General features: G+C 42.7%; 1 protein-coding gene across 6 annotated transcripts in view; it reads right to left on the bottom strand.

The window, feature by feature from the left end:
• Nucleotides 1–14,091, bottom strand: part of PCNX2 (pecanex 2) — a 154,348-nt gene extending 140,257 nt beyond the window's left edge. For 3 of the 6 annotated variants that reach the window (XM_063390478.1, XM_063390481.1, XM_063390479.1), the window contains exons 1-5: nucleotides 13,817–14,081; nucleotides 7,620–7,825; nucleotides 5,058–5,172; nucleotides 2,711–2,747; nucleotides 575–1,849 (exon numbers count right to left, since the gene is read on the bottom strand). In XM_063390478.1, the coding sequence (XP_063246548.1) occupies nucleotides 575–1,849; nucleotides 2,711–2,747; nucleotides 5,058–5,172; nucleotides 7,620–7,825; nucleotides 13,817–14,074 (1,891 nt within the window). In that variant the 5' untranslated portion in view covers nucleotides 14,075–14,081. Of the gene's footprint in view, nucleotides 1–574; nucleotides 1,850–2,710; nucleotides 2,748–4,285; nucleotides 4,315–5,057; nucleotides 5,173–7,619; nucleotides 7,826–13,816 lie in introns of those variants that run through there. The other 3 variants (XM_063390483.1, XM_063390480.1, XM_063390482.1) reach the window with 3 other exon arrangements.
• Nucleotides 14,092–15,245: the final 1,154 nt, after the last annotated feature.

Genomic DNA, 15,245 nt, shown 5'->3' with positions numbered 1-15,245 from the left:
TCTTACCTATTGAGAACAAGCACATGAATTTTCCTCTTTTTTTTAATTATAAGCTAACCCACAATCATTGAGGAAATTTAGAAATATATATATGTGTGCACAGACGTGTTAGCTAAAAATTGAACCATCTCCAGTGACAATTGCAGCTTTCAACTTAGAGGCACACAGAGAACCCCTCAACGTGCACCTGGTAAGATGTGCAAGGGCAGGTGTAATGCTATAGTTATACACGTTTTTGCAAGATAACTCTGGTATTCCAACAATCTAGGCAAACTATTTTAGTACAAAATAGTAAATACATAATGGATACCTACCACACTTATCACTAGGTTTCCTAGAGGAAGAAAAACAGTTTTCTTCAAGAAGATAAAAATATTTAAAAGCTGCAGTTGATACTATCACACACTTTCACTAAACCACTTTGTCTCACCAAGTCCAGCCCGACCCTGGCCCTATTAGCAAAACCAGACTTCCTCTGGTTCTATATACTGCAGATATCCAGCTAAACTGCTCTAAGTAGTCAAACTCTTCACAACATCTTAATTTCTAAAGAATTGTAATCCATGCATAATACCTCCAACAAGCCCATTTTCCTTTGTCGTCTCCATTTTGACAGAGGATTGATTAGATGTCTTCATCTTTGAGGTATTAATGGATTCCAAGAGGGAGACAAATTCTAGAAAGTTAGATTCATTGGGCATCTGACCTTCTTTAGCTTCCAAATCTGATTTAGAGGTTGGTAAGGTCTTTTCTTTGTCAGATACCTCCACAAAATTCTTACTTAACAGCACATCTGTCCCACTGTCTACACTCAACACCCGCATGTGCCTCTTTTCATGAGCAGTTCTACAGGACTGCGGGTCTAGGTTATGCAGGTCTTCCTTAGAACTTAAATCCACAGTCTGGACACTTTCCACAGCATTTTCCTGATTGGGATCTGAACAAGTGTTAGTTTCTAGAGGTGTATTTGCTGGGTTGCTGAGGTCCTTCACTGCATCACCCGATTCATAGCCAGAGCATTGGTTGGATGACAGCTCTGCCCTCAGCATTTCTGGAGTTCTCTCACTTTCACTGACTTCTGAGCAAGGCTTAGCTTTACTGTCATCAGACAGGTCAAAGGTGATAACAGGGATTCTGAGCTGCTCATTAGTTTGCTGACTTGACCAGCCTGCTCTAACTACACCAGAGTCAAGGGCTGAGCTTGTTCTCTCACTTTCCAGGGCCTGTAAGTGGACAGAGCCCGGCAGGTCACTGAGGGTAGTGTTTGGTGTAGTACTCATTGTGATGACAATTTTAATGGGTTCACACAGCTGGTCTCCAGGAAGAGAATTGTCCACAACTGCAACAGCAGTCTCACAGTCTGAGCAATCAAGGTCCTCAAGGCTATTGCCAGCACTGCAAGAATTTTCCATCTGCTCGTGCTCTTGGGTTGCAACGGCACTGCACTGTGGGCAGTTGCTGGTAGAGCCTGTCTGTGGCGATCCATCTGGCAATGTTTCTCTTTTGTAGCTTTTAGGATTACTGAAATGCTCTGAAAAAACTGAATTTTCACTGTCCCATGGCTCTGAAGAAACTCCAGTCCTTAAAATATCACCTTGTGATGAAGAAATATTGGAGAAGTTTTTAGCTATGTCTCTGTCCACAAGAATATCTTGGGATCCATGGTGGCTACGAGGCTGTCCATTCACTCCATCACCAGGAAATGTTTCCATAGCAGCTGGTTTTGTTGCTATTGCTGATGTGGTGGCACCTGAACCAGAGGTTGTAGAAACAGGTAATATATCTGCTTTGATACAGGGTGAGGTAGATGAAACTGGTGGTGTAGCCTGCTCTTCTAGTACCGTAACACCTAAGAAAAAACGTTTGGGCATTAGGTCTCACATGAACACTAAGCATTATTAAAGTATGATCTTTAACCAACAAAACATGATCCAGAGCAGAGCAAAGGAAGCACAGATGACACAGCTGATCAGAACAGTTCCAAAGCAAGAAGGGTTTCTTTTTGGTAGCTAAATATGAAATACTACAAAAGCAAGATAGAACCCTTCCAAGTCAGGACAAGCACAGCAGCATGTCTATTTAAATAATCAAAACAGCTAATTTCAAAATCAAAAAGTTTTACAGAACTACCCCCACTTAGAGAGCGGTGAAAGAAGGAATAAGCCAGTGCTGCAGGTTTGCTACACCATTTTCTGCAATTTCTAAATGGTCACACAGGATACAGTGATCAGCCTTAACAAAAACAAAATAATATTTAAAATATTAAGACATCTCAAGTACCGGAAGTGTAGGCAAAGTAGGGTGCACTGGAACATACAACACAGAGCTGAAGGCTGACAGTCACAGCAGAAGTCTACAGCCAGATATTCAAGGGCTATAAGATGCAATCCAAGTGTTAGCTTCCTAGTTTAATGCTTTACAGAAGCACAGAGCTTCCCAAGAATGTGGGGAAAGGCTCTTTCACCTCCCTGTACCAAAATGGGGAGAGCTATTTGCACAGCCCTCAAAAGGTTGCATCCCTAAGAGCTTGGCTGACAGCTCAGGAAGCTTAGTCTGTTAGAATGCCCTTGAAATTTAGTTCTGGCTCTTCAACTCATATCCAAATAGGAGGCACAACAGAACCTGCCACGGGGTCCTCTGTGCCATTACTTTTTGTGCCAAGCAATGATTAAACAACAGTTTCAGGGGATTTATAAAGCCTTTAAAGTACCTCTAAGATCTTCAATAGTTTCCCGTGTTGGCAGGTCCTAAAAAAATTAAAAGAAACACACAAGATTAACATGCTAATTTATTAAATTCTGTTGGGAAAAAGATATATCAATGTAACTGCTATCAGTAGCTATCTAATCAAAGGTTAATCACAGCATTGGTAAGCCACTTAAAATTACTGAAATTTGAACACGTACCTTGCACAAAATGCAAGGGGTGGGTGAGGGAGATGGTTGTAGAACAGTCATGCTCCAAATTGCATCACTGCAATTGTGTGTGATATTTGGGGAGAGGAAAGAAAAGCAAGACGTTCTTTAAAAAAAATTTTGCAGTGCCTAATCCAGATACATTTTTTTAATCATTAAGGAATAGAATGTGTTCATCTGTTCCATTTTTCCAGCTATGTGTTTCCAAAGCAATAGAATGAAAAGGTTGGCCTTCAGCATTAGCAAGTATTTCTCAGTGGAAAACCAGAGGACAGAGACATTAAATTCAGATGGAATCATTTAGATTCCAAGACAGCTTTGAACGTAATTTAGTCCAAATCCCCTCTGCCATACACATACACTCAAAGCAGGTACAGTTTGAGCAGGTTGCTCAGAACCATCTCCAACAGAGCTTTGAATATCTCCAAAGGAGATTTCACAACTTCTCCGGAAAACTTCTTCCAGTATTTGACCACTCATTTGGTAGGGAGAAAAAAAAAAACAAGATACCAACCATCAAAAACCAAAACAGCTCACACAAAAAACATTAAACGTAATTGATCTAACTGTAGCTTTCCATGACTGCAACTGTTTCTTATCCTGTCACTGGAAACCTCTGAGAAGAGTGTGCTCAATCTGCTGTGCATGTTACTATCAGAAAGCTGAAGACAGCAGTAAGCACTACGTCTGTGCTTACAAAAGAATTTAGCCTTACAAAGGCTAAAACATCCCATCTGCCTGTCCTCACACAACATGTTCCTCAGTCACCTTGGTGGCCTCTGCTGGGTTCTCATCTGCAGGTCACTGTGCATGGGAACTAACTGGGGAGCTCAAAACTAAATACAATACCCCAGAGGAATACTTCAGGAGTTTAAATTCAACAGCCTAAGCGCTTAATTAAGAGCAAGACATTGAAAAAAATTACTGTGGCTCTCTCTTCTGACTGACCGGCACCAAAACAAGAGAAAATTATTATTATTTTCTAAAATTTCAGGGTGGTATCCTGGCAGCAAGAACAGGAGACTTGGTTTGACAAGACCCAACCTACATGTTTGGAAGTAGGAGACTAGGATGAGATCCCAAGAAGACATAGGTTTGCAGAATGGACAAATACCAGAATACCGGAGAGTAGGACAGAAACAACGTGAAAAATATTTTACCTCATAAAAAAACAAACCAAAAGAACTATTAATGTCTGTGAATCATACAGATGCTACAAAAAGGTAAAAACCACTTCAGGAAATGAAGAAATAGTTCTGATTCACACCAGGATTTTAACAATTTGTAGTAAATAGGGATAAAGGGTAGGTAGGAAGGAATATGAAGACAGAATGAAGTATCAAATAGCCACTTATTCAGAAATCACTAACCATCCTCTGCACTGACTGAGGCAGGAGTCCTGTAGAAAAAAATAGCATGGCATCACATAATTAAAGATGTTATCACAGTATGCAAGGGGAGTAGCTTAAGATTACACAGACAGTTTTATTCTGTTTCTTAATTTTTTGAAAATTTCTTCAACCCATCATAAGTGTTCCCTATTTTTTTCCTTTAATAACATTTATATACATCACCTTCATCACGTCATGTAGCTTCAATTTATTAGGCACAGCCAAGGGCACTGAGCGCACATTTGGGTACTTTTAACCTCCTGTAGACATCTCCTGGATTTAAATGCCTTTTATGTTTTGTTTAAATACTGAAGAGATGTTTTCGGTTCATTTTACAAGCACAAGTCTACTTACACAAAACCAAATTACTAATGCTCCAGGAGCAGTTCACTTCAGAGGAAACAAAATAATGCTGATTGCATTAGCCTCTTCCTCCTCTAAAAGCAGCCCCAAAAAAATAGTTGCTCTTGGCAAGATTTACAAATGCCACTTGCTATCTGTAGAGCAGAAAGAGCCCTCCTAAGAAGTGCAGCATTATGTATGACAGTTTCAACTCTGCAAAGCCAAACCTTTAGGACAAGGCTGACTGGCAGCAGTGGCATACCCAGTGGATGCATGGAATGACCCTTCCTGCTTGGAGCAGGCCTATGTCACAAGCAATGAGTGCCTGGCAACACTAAACTGTGTGTGGTGAGCTGTGGACTGCACGAGGTGAGGACACTGCTGGAGGAGTGTAAGTGCACATACTAACCGTGGCTCCAGGCGAGTCCTGCGAGGGCGGAGCCTGCACTCTGGAACTGTCAGGAATTGTCTGGGTAGAGTCGTTTTGGCTGGTCTCACCGACGGCACGATCCCTCGAGTTATTGCTGAAGGAGAAGCACGAGAAAGATAAAGCAATGCGTCCTGCCCCAGGCCATCACAGTGAGTTTTGGGAAGCAGCTAATGAGTAAGAACAAAATGGAAAGAAGTAGCACAGCACAATGAAGTAACAGCACTTCTTTCCCCTCCAATGAGGAAAGCACAGGGCTGTAAAATACTGTAACACCTTTCTGCACTTCCTTCCTCACCAGGACAACTTGATAAAAACAAAAGAATAAAACCCCCTCAATGTAAAACAATTACGCTGTCCTCAGAAGTAGAGCTACAAGAAGTACAATGACATCTCTTCAACCTCCTCCCTATGCACATATAATGCCATTTACCCTGCCTGACACACACACAGATTTACTGGCACCAAAGGCTATCTGGGGCTTTTCAAAAGCTACTCCTTTCACAATTTTTACTTTCTAAGTCCTTGACTACATAAGCTTTAAGTAACTGCCTCTTTATCTAGAAATCTCCTATAGAACACCTACTTGAAATGAAAGACAGAGAGTACTAATATAACCATTAGACCAGAAAATAAAATTTTTGCCCTGATCTAGGCAAAGCAAATATACAGCCATTACTAATTTCATATATTATAAAGCAATTTATTGACCAGTTCCTTTGTGGATGCACTAAACTATCCACTAACTCCTTTTACACATATGTTCTACTAGCTTTTCCATAGATATAAGCAGGTATTGTTGGACAAGGTTTACTATCAGTAACCTACAAATATTCTCTTTCTCGGGTATAACATAACTAAAATTCAGTTTAACAAAACACCACACATATCGAACAAACAAAAAAAATCCAGAAAAACACCACAGTGAAATGTCGAAAAGCATGGGGTTGGGCTTTTCTATTTGTTTATGGGGTTGTTTTTACCACCAAAAATTTATTTTTAAAATTCCCAAGCTGTATATAAGCTATAAAATTATTTATCTGTGTCTCTATCATCTTTCACAATTTTTTTTTTAGTTAACTGGCTTCAAAAACTTGTTCAACCAATTTGCCAACTATAAAGGTCTGTTTAAAAAATTCTGTCATCCATCTAGTCAAAATAATATTAAGTTCTTAATTTTCTGACCAAGTACTAAATAACAGATTGTTGTGCATACACAACTCAAACTGGGAGGAACAGTCACGTGATTTAACATGCAACTTTTAAGTCATTCTACCTTTACTTCTCAGCCAAAACAGTCTGAAAGGCATAACCCCATCTAAAATTAAAATGTCGTATGGTTAGTGACACACAGGCATTTCTCAGTAGAGTCTTGATGCAGGCAGACCTTGACTGTCCCAGCAACATCAGTGACAGGAGTGTAGCACAGATGCACATGTGTAAAGACACAGAAGAGCAGCAGCACAGAGGAACATAAACCATCTCGATACTACTTAGCTGGCACAGAACTAGCAGTAGCAACCACAAATGCATTAAAAAATACCCAAAGTTCTTTTATAGAGCGCTCTCTATTCAAGCTTGACTGGTAGTTTTAACAAAGCTACTCAATTAAGGCTTGCTTTGGACGTTTCTATGCTTCTGTCACTTTTAGATGTACCTTATTTCAGCATTTTTCACATCTGTCAAAAAACTTGGTATCACTGAAAGCCATTTGTCAGCTTCATTTGTTTGTATGACTCAAGCTTGAAAAACCAGCAGGAAAGGTCTCCATTTATTCCAAAGAGTGTACAGTGGAACATTCTACCAATACACAAATCTGGAAAATGTCAGTACTAGTCTTTATCTCACTACTATTATTACCTTTAATACCATCACAGCCTGGAAGCAGCCTCACAGATCATATTCAGCAAAGACTAACAGTACTTGGCTCCTCGGTAGGGAAGCTACAACTACCTACCAAATGCCCCTGAGAAATAAAAGCAGTACTAGCTTTCCTCGTGAACAGGTCCACAAAAGCACCATAAGCAGTCCCAATAAACCACAATGAGAAAAAGAAAATTATGCATCTAGCTGTGATCTGACAGGGAAGTTACTACAAGCACACAAAGGCAATCTGAGGTTGCCTTGATTTCCAAAGCCATCATATTAAAACATTTTCTTTACCAACAGGTGCCTGCCACTTCCTTGCCTCTTCCCAGCAGGTAAGCACAGTAGGATGAGGAAGGAGCAAGCATTTAAGGCTTCCCCAGAAAACTTCTTCCAGGTTTTCTTCAGGATTTGTTAGCACCTCCACTACATATCTACTCTACCACCTTCATGGTGCCCAGCTGCTGCCCAACCTCTGAATCAGGAGCAGCTCTGCCTGCTTCACCACAAGAACATTTCAGCTACCAGCTGGAAAGCACTAAGCAAGCTTCTGAAAGCGTCATTTTTCATACAGCTGTAAGGAGCACTCTTGCATTCAACAGACATTTCTGCTATAAGGACCATGGTGCAAACTCACCCATTTTACATGATGTGCCAGCAACGCAATGAAAACCTTACCTACAATTTGAGGACTGAACCGCTTCTCCTTTTTGAACCTCTGTATCTTTACATTGCCTTCCATTTTTTCTTGAGAGCTTTTGTTGAATTACTTCGCCTTTATCGAACATAAGGTGCAAACGGTAGCTGATCACCTTTATTACCGTGAAGAAAACTGTCACCGAGCTGCAGTACACAAAAACTGTCACTGCATTTGCTGGAAAAGCCTACAGAGAGAAATATTGAAGACACAATGGGAACAGTTTGCTTTGAGAAGATGTTGCTAAAATTTTTAAATACAATATATATATATTGAGTTCTGCTCACAGCAAAGGTTTAAGCAAGTTTCAAACCATTTCAAAAGATCTATTCTTTTTATTAGCTGTGGATATTATTTGTTATCAAAATCTAACCATTGACAAACACTATAAAGCTTTTGAAAATACTGCACTCCCACGTTAACGCAGCTGCAGCTTTTCCTAGACTATGAATTCATAAAAATACAGACACAAAATGAAACATTAGTTATCTGCAAACAGGAAACCTTTAGAAAAAAATTCTGTCATCTTACCCCATATGTCAGTTATAACTCAAGAATGAAACACTGTAGTTTGATGTCCATTTTCTAATGCCACACAACATGTAACCACTGAGGAATTTTAAATAATTTGTTGGGACTAGTTAAGGCAAATGAATAAAAACACAGAGAGGCAGCCTGTCCTGGCTGAGGCTAGAGGAGTGAGCGACTGGCAATGTAGTGCTTAGTTGCCAGCTGGGGTTAAACTATGACACAACCTCTTTGAATTCTTCTCCTAAAGTACATAATTGTTAATTTGCAGCTGTCTGTGATCTGTTTGCTGATCTGTGATGAGCACCACAGCTCTTAGTCATTAAAACTAATTACAGTTCAACTATAGTCTGTAAAGTTCTTTCACAGACATGACATACTAACAACTTTTTTATACACAAATACTTCCTTACAGTAAAGGGCAAATCATAACAATGGACACTTGCAGTTATAATTGAAGTACCAAAGCCTTTATCATTGTAGTCACAGAACATGCTTAAGTATTGTCATTACACAGTTGCAGTCTCACAGTGAGTTGAATCTCTTTTCAAGTTTTAGGGGTTTTATTTAAACAGAACTTTACTATATTCTCGCACAAGAACAACAGCAAAAAACCCCTAGCAACACACTAAAACAAAAAAGGCTTTCAATACTCAGGACTTGCTAAAAGCCTGCTGAAGGTAATTTTTAAGAACGGTCTTTACTTTGGAACTAAATCAATCATTTTTTCAAATACATAAATAAATCACACCGACCACACAGGTAAAGGGAAGGGAAAAAGGCATGCTTATTTCATCTTTAGAACAAGTCACCACATTTATCTTCATGTTGAAATTAGTAAGTTGAATCATTACTGTGTTGTGACAAGCAAGCGGGATGCAATTCTGATGCTGTTTTTGGCTCACTGGGACTTCATACCATCAAGATGTACACGTGAAAATTTTCAGGCGAATCCTTTTTTATAACTATTCTGATTCAGATACAAAGAATCTATTGCACAATAGTGGAGGAGCTATTTAGGATGAACGTACTACCAATGATCCCTAAAAAGACAGATACGACTTTCTACAAGTTGAGGCTTAAGTCTGTTAAGAGTACTTCATGGTACTGTGTAAACACCAACTCTCAGCATACCCTTCAGTTATTTAGGGAACTCGGGCCAGAGAGAGGATCCATTTGCAAGGTCATGTTCTCAGGGTGTAAGGCTTAGTAGATGAGGTTGAAAAACTTGAGGTTAAAGAATTTGTGGTTTATGACTAATGTTTTTACAAAAGGAGTAAGAAATTGCTTGGTTTCACAAAGAGTGACAGCCAGTTATCTGTAATGACTTGTTTAAGAGAGATTTGTTCACCTTCCAAGGAGTCTCTTCAACTACACACTAAAAGGCACAGATCAACCACTCATTATCAAATAACAACTCAGAATGGCCCACAAGAACAGAAGTGCTTTACAGGTGACATTCATAAAGCTTAATAAATATTATATGAATAATGTCAAGAGGACACAACAAAAATAGATGTCCAGTAGCACAGCCTATGCGTGCAAAGAGCACGCTACAGGACAGACTCAAAGGAAGCTCCTAGATTTTTGAGTGGGAAACAGGGCCAGTTTTAGCAAATGCTGAGTGCTGCATGTCCTCATCCCTGCCTTGTGACCAGACCTACTGGAGTTGCACCCTGAGCCAGCCCGTGGTCTCTGTGCCCATCTGTCCGGGATATGCTGCGTTTTAGTGCACTCACACACCAAGGCTGCCAATGGCCACTGCATCTTTAACACTCGGAATCCTGGGGCAGGCTGAGTACTACAAGCCAGCAGGTTGCTCTCCGTCCACAGGAGGAATTAGGAGAAAGATGAAGCTGCTAATGGAAAGCCCTCCATTCTCTGCATCAGGCTCTTGCATAAGGTACCAGTGTCATATGACTGCAGTTGGTGTTCCCAGGGACAGACAGGTAAAAGCTATCAAATCCACAGTAAGGAGGAACTAAGTTATAGACCACTGAGGAATTAGATGCTAGAGTCACTTTCGATGCACTAGTTAAAATTAAGGTTTCTATGAAAATGGTTTTCTATGAAAATGAGGTTTTATAATCACACCATGTGTCTGTGTATTCATCAACTCCCTCCATCCCCTCAGTTGATAGGTAACCAAAGAATTAAAAAGTTATTCAGCAAACTTGAAGAGAATACACCCCACTGGGCAAGGTCACAGCAGCACACCTCCTCCATTAACAAGAGTAACCCACACAGCTCTCTGACCTTTTGATGCCACCCTAGTGACAGGAAAAGCTTCAATTAAGCTGACATCTTATTAGAAGCTAGGAAAAAAATATCCACGAATTCATTAGCAAGAGGGCTTCATGACTTCCCACAGGTTTGTATGAAAGCTGTAGCCCTAGTTTTCTTCATTCTTGTCCTATTAAAAACTCTGCCATAATGTACTTTTTGTTCTACAGTAGCTTCTGTTGTTGTACCCTGCACCAGAACAGCATGAGGTCACAGCCAGAAATGCAGGCTGGTGTGCCCCAGATGTGGCCCAACTTACTGCTGCAAACGCAACAGAGTTGACCATGTAAGGAGCATCTTTGCTTGGGGCTTCTGCCTGCCCAGAGATTGTTCTCAGAAGAACAGCCACATTCTCCTTCACAGGTCTACTGACGTTATTTGAGTAGCACAAAGGTGGAGGTGTCTGAGATATGTATATAAAGCTATGTAACCTTTGAACAAAACACCACTCCTTGTAAATTGGGCTGAATGATAAAGGGTGCTTAGACCCAGACATATCCCACCCACTGCTTGAGCCCCTGAGGCATTCAGAGCAAGGCAGTGCTGCACCTGGGCCTCACTGTCTGGTGTGCTACAGAACACAAATGAGTGAACTGCCGAAGTCTGCCACCACCATCAGAGATATGCGTGGGAGATACGACACTGGGGCCAAAGATCCATGTTTATATGTTGGTTAAGGTGAATCAATACTAAGAGCTGTTCATCACACAATATAAAATACGGGAAAGCAGGTAGCACACAAAATTCCAGGAGTGTACATTGAGTTCCAAGTGTGTGTCCTACTACACAATAAATATAGTACGTACCAGGGTAGCCTGTCTCTCTGCTCTAGAGAGATTATGCATCCTTAACTTGTACAGAGAGATAGAGCAGGGTAAAAGGTGGCCAAGTGGGACTGGAAGCAGCTGACAAACTGCTGGTTTTATCACAGTTTACCTCTGAGTAATTTATGTGCCCACGCCCTTATACTGCCGTGTTGTACTTCTCCTATCACAGCATGATTTGAAGATCTGGTGCGTAAGAAATAACAACCCTGAAGGTTCAAGGGTTCCCTGTCCATCAAAAGGCAGGAGAAACATTCCGTTTGTTACTTTGGGGCATCACCCAAACACGATGCGCATTTTCTCGCAGCTTGTAAAATAAACTATAGTACAGGTATTTCCCAACTTGCATCTCTGCGTCACTGCTGTTTTACTGGGGCTGAATTCAGCCCAGGGGCTGAATACTAACAAGTTATCACTATTTTCATGTGCAAAACACCTAGGGATCCTCAAGTTTTCGGAGGAATAGGATAACTTTAATTCTTAATATATTATGAAAGTTGATATGGCACAGTTAGAAGAGATCTCATTATAATTTTGAAAGTTGATTTGAAAAGTAATGATGCTCCTAATACCCAGTGTATATTTTTAATGTTTAAATGATAAAGGAAATAAAGTAATGGAAACAAAGATCTGCATTTTCAGGGGCAGGGAAGCTAATAAAGGAATCCTTAGTACCAAAGTAAGCTTATTCAGAATGCTGAATAAGCTAGAGAAAGAAATTCTCAAACCACACAACAGAAACAACTTGATACTTTAAGCTTCTCAATGCTACCGTCAGCACGCCTCTGCTGGGCCACTGTGAAAAAACCAAAAACAGACGGATGAGGTTTGCCAGTTGATTCAAATGCCACTGTTTCAGAGGCTTCCTGACTTCAACAAAGGTTATCCCAAGCAAATGAAAAATTTAAAACATAGTACTCTGATCTGTTTTGATTTTGCCATTTCAAGAAACATAATTGATTGCTTTACCTGAATACAAAATATTGGTGTCAAGTATGTAACATAAATATCACCCTAAACATTATTGAATACTATAAACAAAATTTCTTATAAACCAGAAAAAACCTTTAGTTAAAAAGCAGGTTCAAGTTTCTAAGTGTCAAGAATAGATGTCTTGCATAAAGTTTACAAAGCCTTGGAAACAAGCCACTTGAAAACATGTAAGGACACAATTACTGCCATCATAATAAACGCATTATTCTTATCAAGGACAAAGAATTCCCATAGCAATATGCAAGCTCAAGAACACAAGTCCTTCATTTAACCAGATGATTCATCAGAAAGTCAGTCAGTCTGCAGAAAAAGCAAGTCCACCTAGATAGGCAAAGAGGATGTCCAAGAGAGTTCAGTAGATAAGTTACATTTTCTCCCCTTTAAAAAATGACTTCTACTTTAGCTCTGACCTACTGACCAGTGCTCTTTTGTGCAACCCCCACACTTTGCCCAGTTCAGAAGTTTCCCACAAGGGATCCTTACAGTTACATACTTATATCAACTGGGACAAAAAATTTAGCCTTCATTTTTTTCCCTTTTTAATCACACATATGACTCGGATAGCAAATCTTACAATGCAAGACTCTTGCTGGTTTGCATAGCAAACATGCAATCAATCAGAAGAAAGCATATTGTTATTCTGGTTCATTAACTCCATGAGCTGTTCTTACAGGAATTCACTGCAATCCAAGTCACTAACTCCAATACCAATTCACGCTTAAAAAGACAAGATTTGCTTTCCACTGGGATTGCAGGGGGAGTCATAAATGCTCCTTGCTTTTGATAATCAGGCCCACATCTGACCATGTAGGGTGAAGAAACCTATTTAGAAGTTGAGGATTCAGTTGAGTCACTCCAGGAACCAAATGGATGGAAACTGCTTCTAACTGAAGCAATATTACCCTACAATCACTGAAGGACACACCAAAATAGATTCGATGATCCAGCATACTTTAAGCTTTTCTCACATGGTAGGAAAACACACAAAAACAAGAGTAAAGTTTCAAGCCTTTCAGGAAAATAAATTTTCAAGTCCGGCAAACAAACTCTAGCTATTATTCACTTGCAAAGTTTAAATTTCAGCAGGAAGGGAGCTGCATGTCACAAAAAAGCCGTGTGATTCACCAGTGACATTCAGCAAGGCGTATTAATTACACGGCATCTGGATTTTTCCATTTATTTACCTAGCAGGTAAGACTAGATCAAACTTCGAAAAAACTAAATAAATAAAGCCGAAAGACCTGTCTCCGAAAGAGATTTTTGAACAAACGTCCCCACGATCATTCAGCACTTGCAGAGGCCGGCGCTGCACCCCTACCCAACTCCAGGGGCTAAGGGTCCGGCCGCAGCCTAGCGCAGCGGGCGGACTCACCCCGTTAACCTTTAGACACAGAACCCTCAGGTAAAGCCCAGAATGCTCAATATTTAAGCCCACCGGGGGTCACTTTCCAGCCCGCTGAGCACACCCGCCCCGGCCGCCGCCGCCTGAGGGCCGGGGCCCGCGGCTCCCATCCCGGCTCCCGCTCCCTCCCGCCCCCAGCCCCTCTCACCAGGTGCAGGGCCATGGGCAGCATCAGCAGGAACAGCCACAGATAGAGGTGGCAGCTGTTGGTGAAGGCGCCCTGCTCCGGGTCGTGGTACCAGCCCCCGGTCAGCGCCGCCCACACGCCCTGCCCCACCAGCCGCGCCGCCGGCGACACCATGGCCGCCCCCCGCCGCCGCCACCGCCGCCCCTCAGCCGCCCGCCGCCGCCGCCGCCATGCCGGGCGCCCGCGGATTCTCCCATGGTGCCCCGCGACGCCGAGCATCCCGCCCGCCCCACCCCGGGCGCCGCCGCCGCCGCCGGGAGGGCGCCGTCACGGGCCGGCCCCGCCGCGCACCGCGCCCGCTCGGCCCCGCCGCGGGCCGCGACCGCCGCGCCCCCCCGGGTCCGCGCCCGGCTGCCGGCAGCGGCGGCAGCGCTCGGAGGCCGCGGGGCGAAGCGGGGCCGGGCCGAGCCGCGGCGGAGGGGGGGCGGTTCTGGCGCGGGGGCGTCCGTCACGGCCGCGTCCCGCCCCGGGCACCGCGAGGTGCGTTCACAGGTGCAAAAATAAAAGCGCGACACGGGGACAGCCCCGGCGGCCGCCAGCTGGGCTGCGCGCCTCGCCGGCCACTCCCCCACCGCCGGGTTCTCACTGATCCTGCCCGATACATCACGAGTTTCCGATCCGCGAGCTCTGCCCAACTCCAGTGTCACCCGTTTTGCGTTGACTTGAGATGTGTTTTGGGCGGGATGTGGGGAAATTCCTCAAAAAAACCATTCGGATTTTTTCAAGAATGGGTTTAGGGAAAATCCCAGTCTGCCTTCGTTGAAGGGTTTCACGCAGCTGACGTCAAACTAGCGGAGTGAGGAGGCAGGGGCGGGCTGGAGGAAGCGGTGGCGAAGTGGGGGAGAGTGGGGCTGAAAAGGTGATGGAGCTGAGTGGAAGCCTTGAGCAGGGGAGACTGAAGTCACTGAAGAATGAGGCATGAGGATACCAGGTATAGTCTTATGGGACAACCCCGAAGGAAGGGGTGTAAGGGTGGTTTGTGAACACCAGGGCTGACCACACACGGCGTTCATCACCTCCCATCCCCGACCATCAGGAAATAGCGGTGAAATTCAATTTTAAGTCTCTGACCAGCTCCTTCTAGGGACTGTTCCATATGTATAGACCTTTATTACAGTCAATTTTGTGAAGGATGCATGTATGTAACGGATACATGTATCATCTTGCACATCACCAGATTTACCCCACTTCAATTGTTCCTGACCGTGGCTACAGTTTCACAAACCACATGCCATTCTGCTGTGCTTTGTGTGGATTTTTTTGGACAAAGGTAGGAGACCAAAGATGCTATTATAGTGTCTGTGAGCTCATGAACCACGAACCTCAGCTTTCTTCCTGATGTCTCAGGCGATGTGGCCATGCTGCATGCTTGTTTTGGCCTGGTGGGAGG

Source organism: Prinia subflava, chromosome 2 (assembly GCF_021018805.1).
Source record: "Prinia subflava isolate CZ2003 ecotype Zambia chromosome 2, Cam_Psub_1.2, whole genome shotgun sequence".
NCBI lineage: Eukaryota > Metazoa > Chordata > Aves > Passeriformes > Cisticolidae > Prinia > Prinia subflava.
This window is presented reverse-complemented; position numbering and strand designations above follow the sequence as displayed.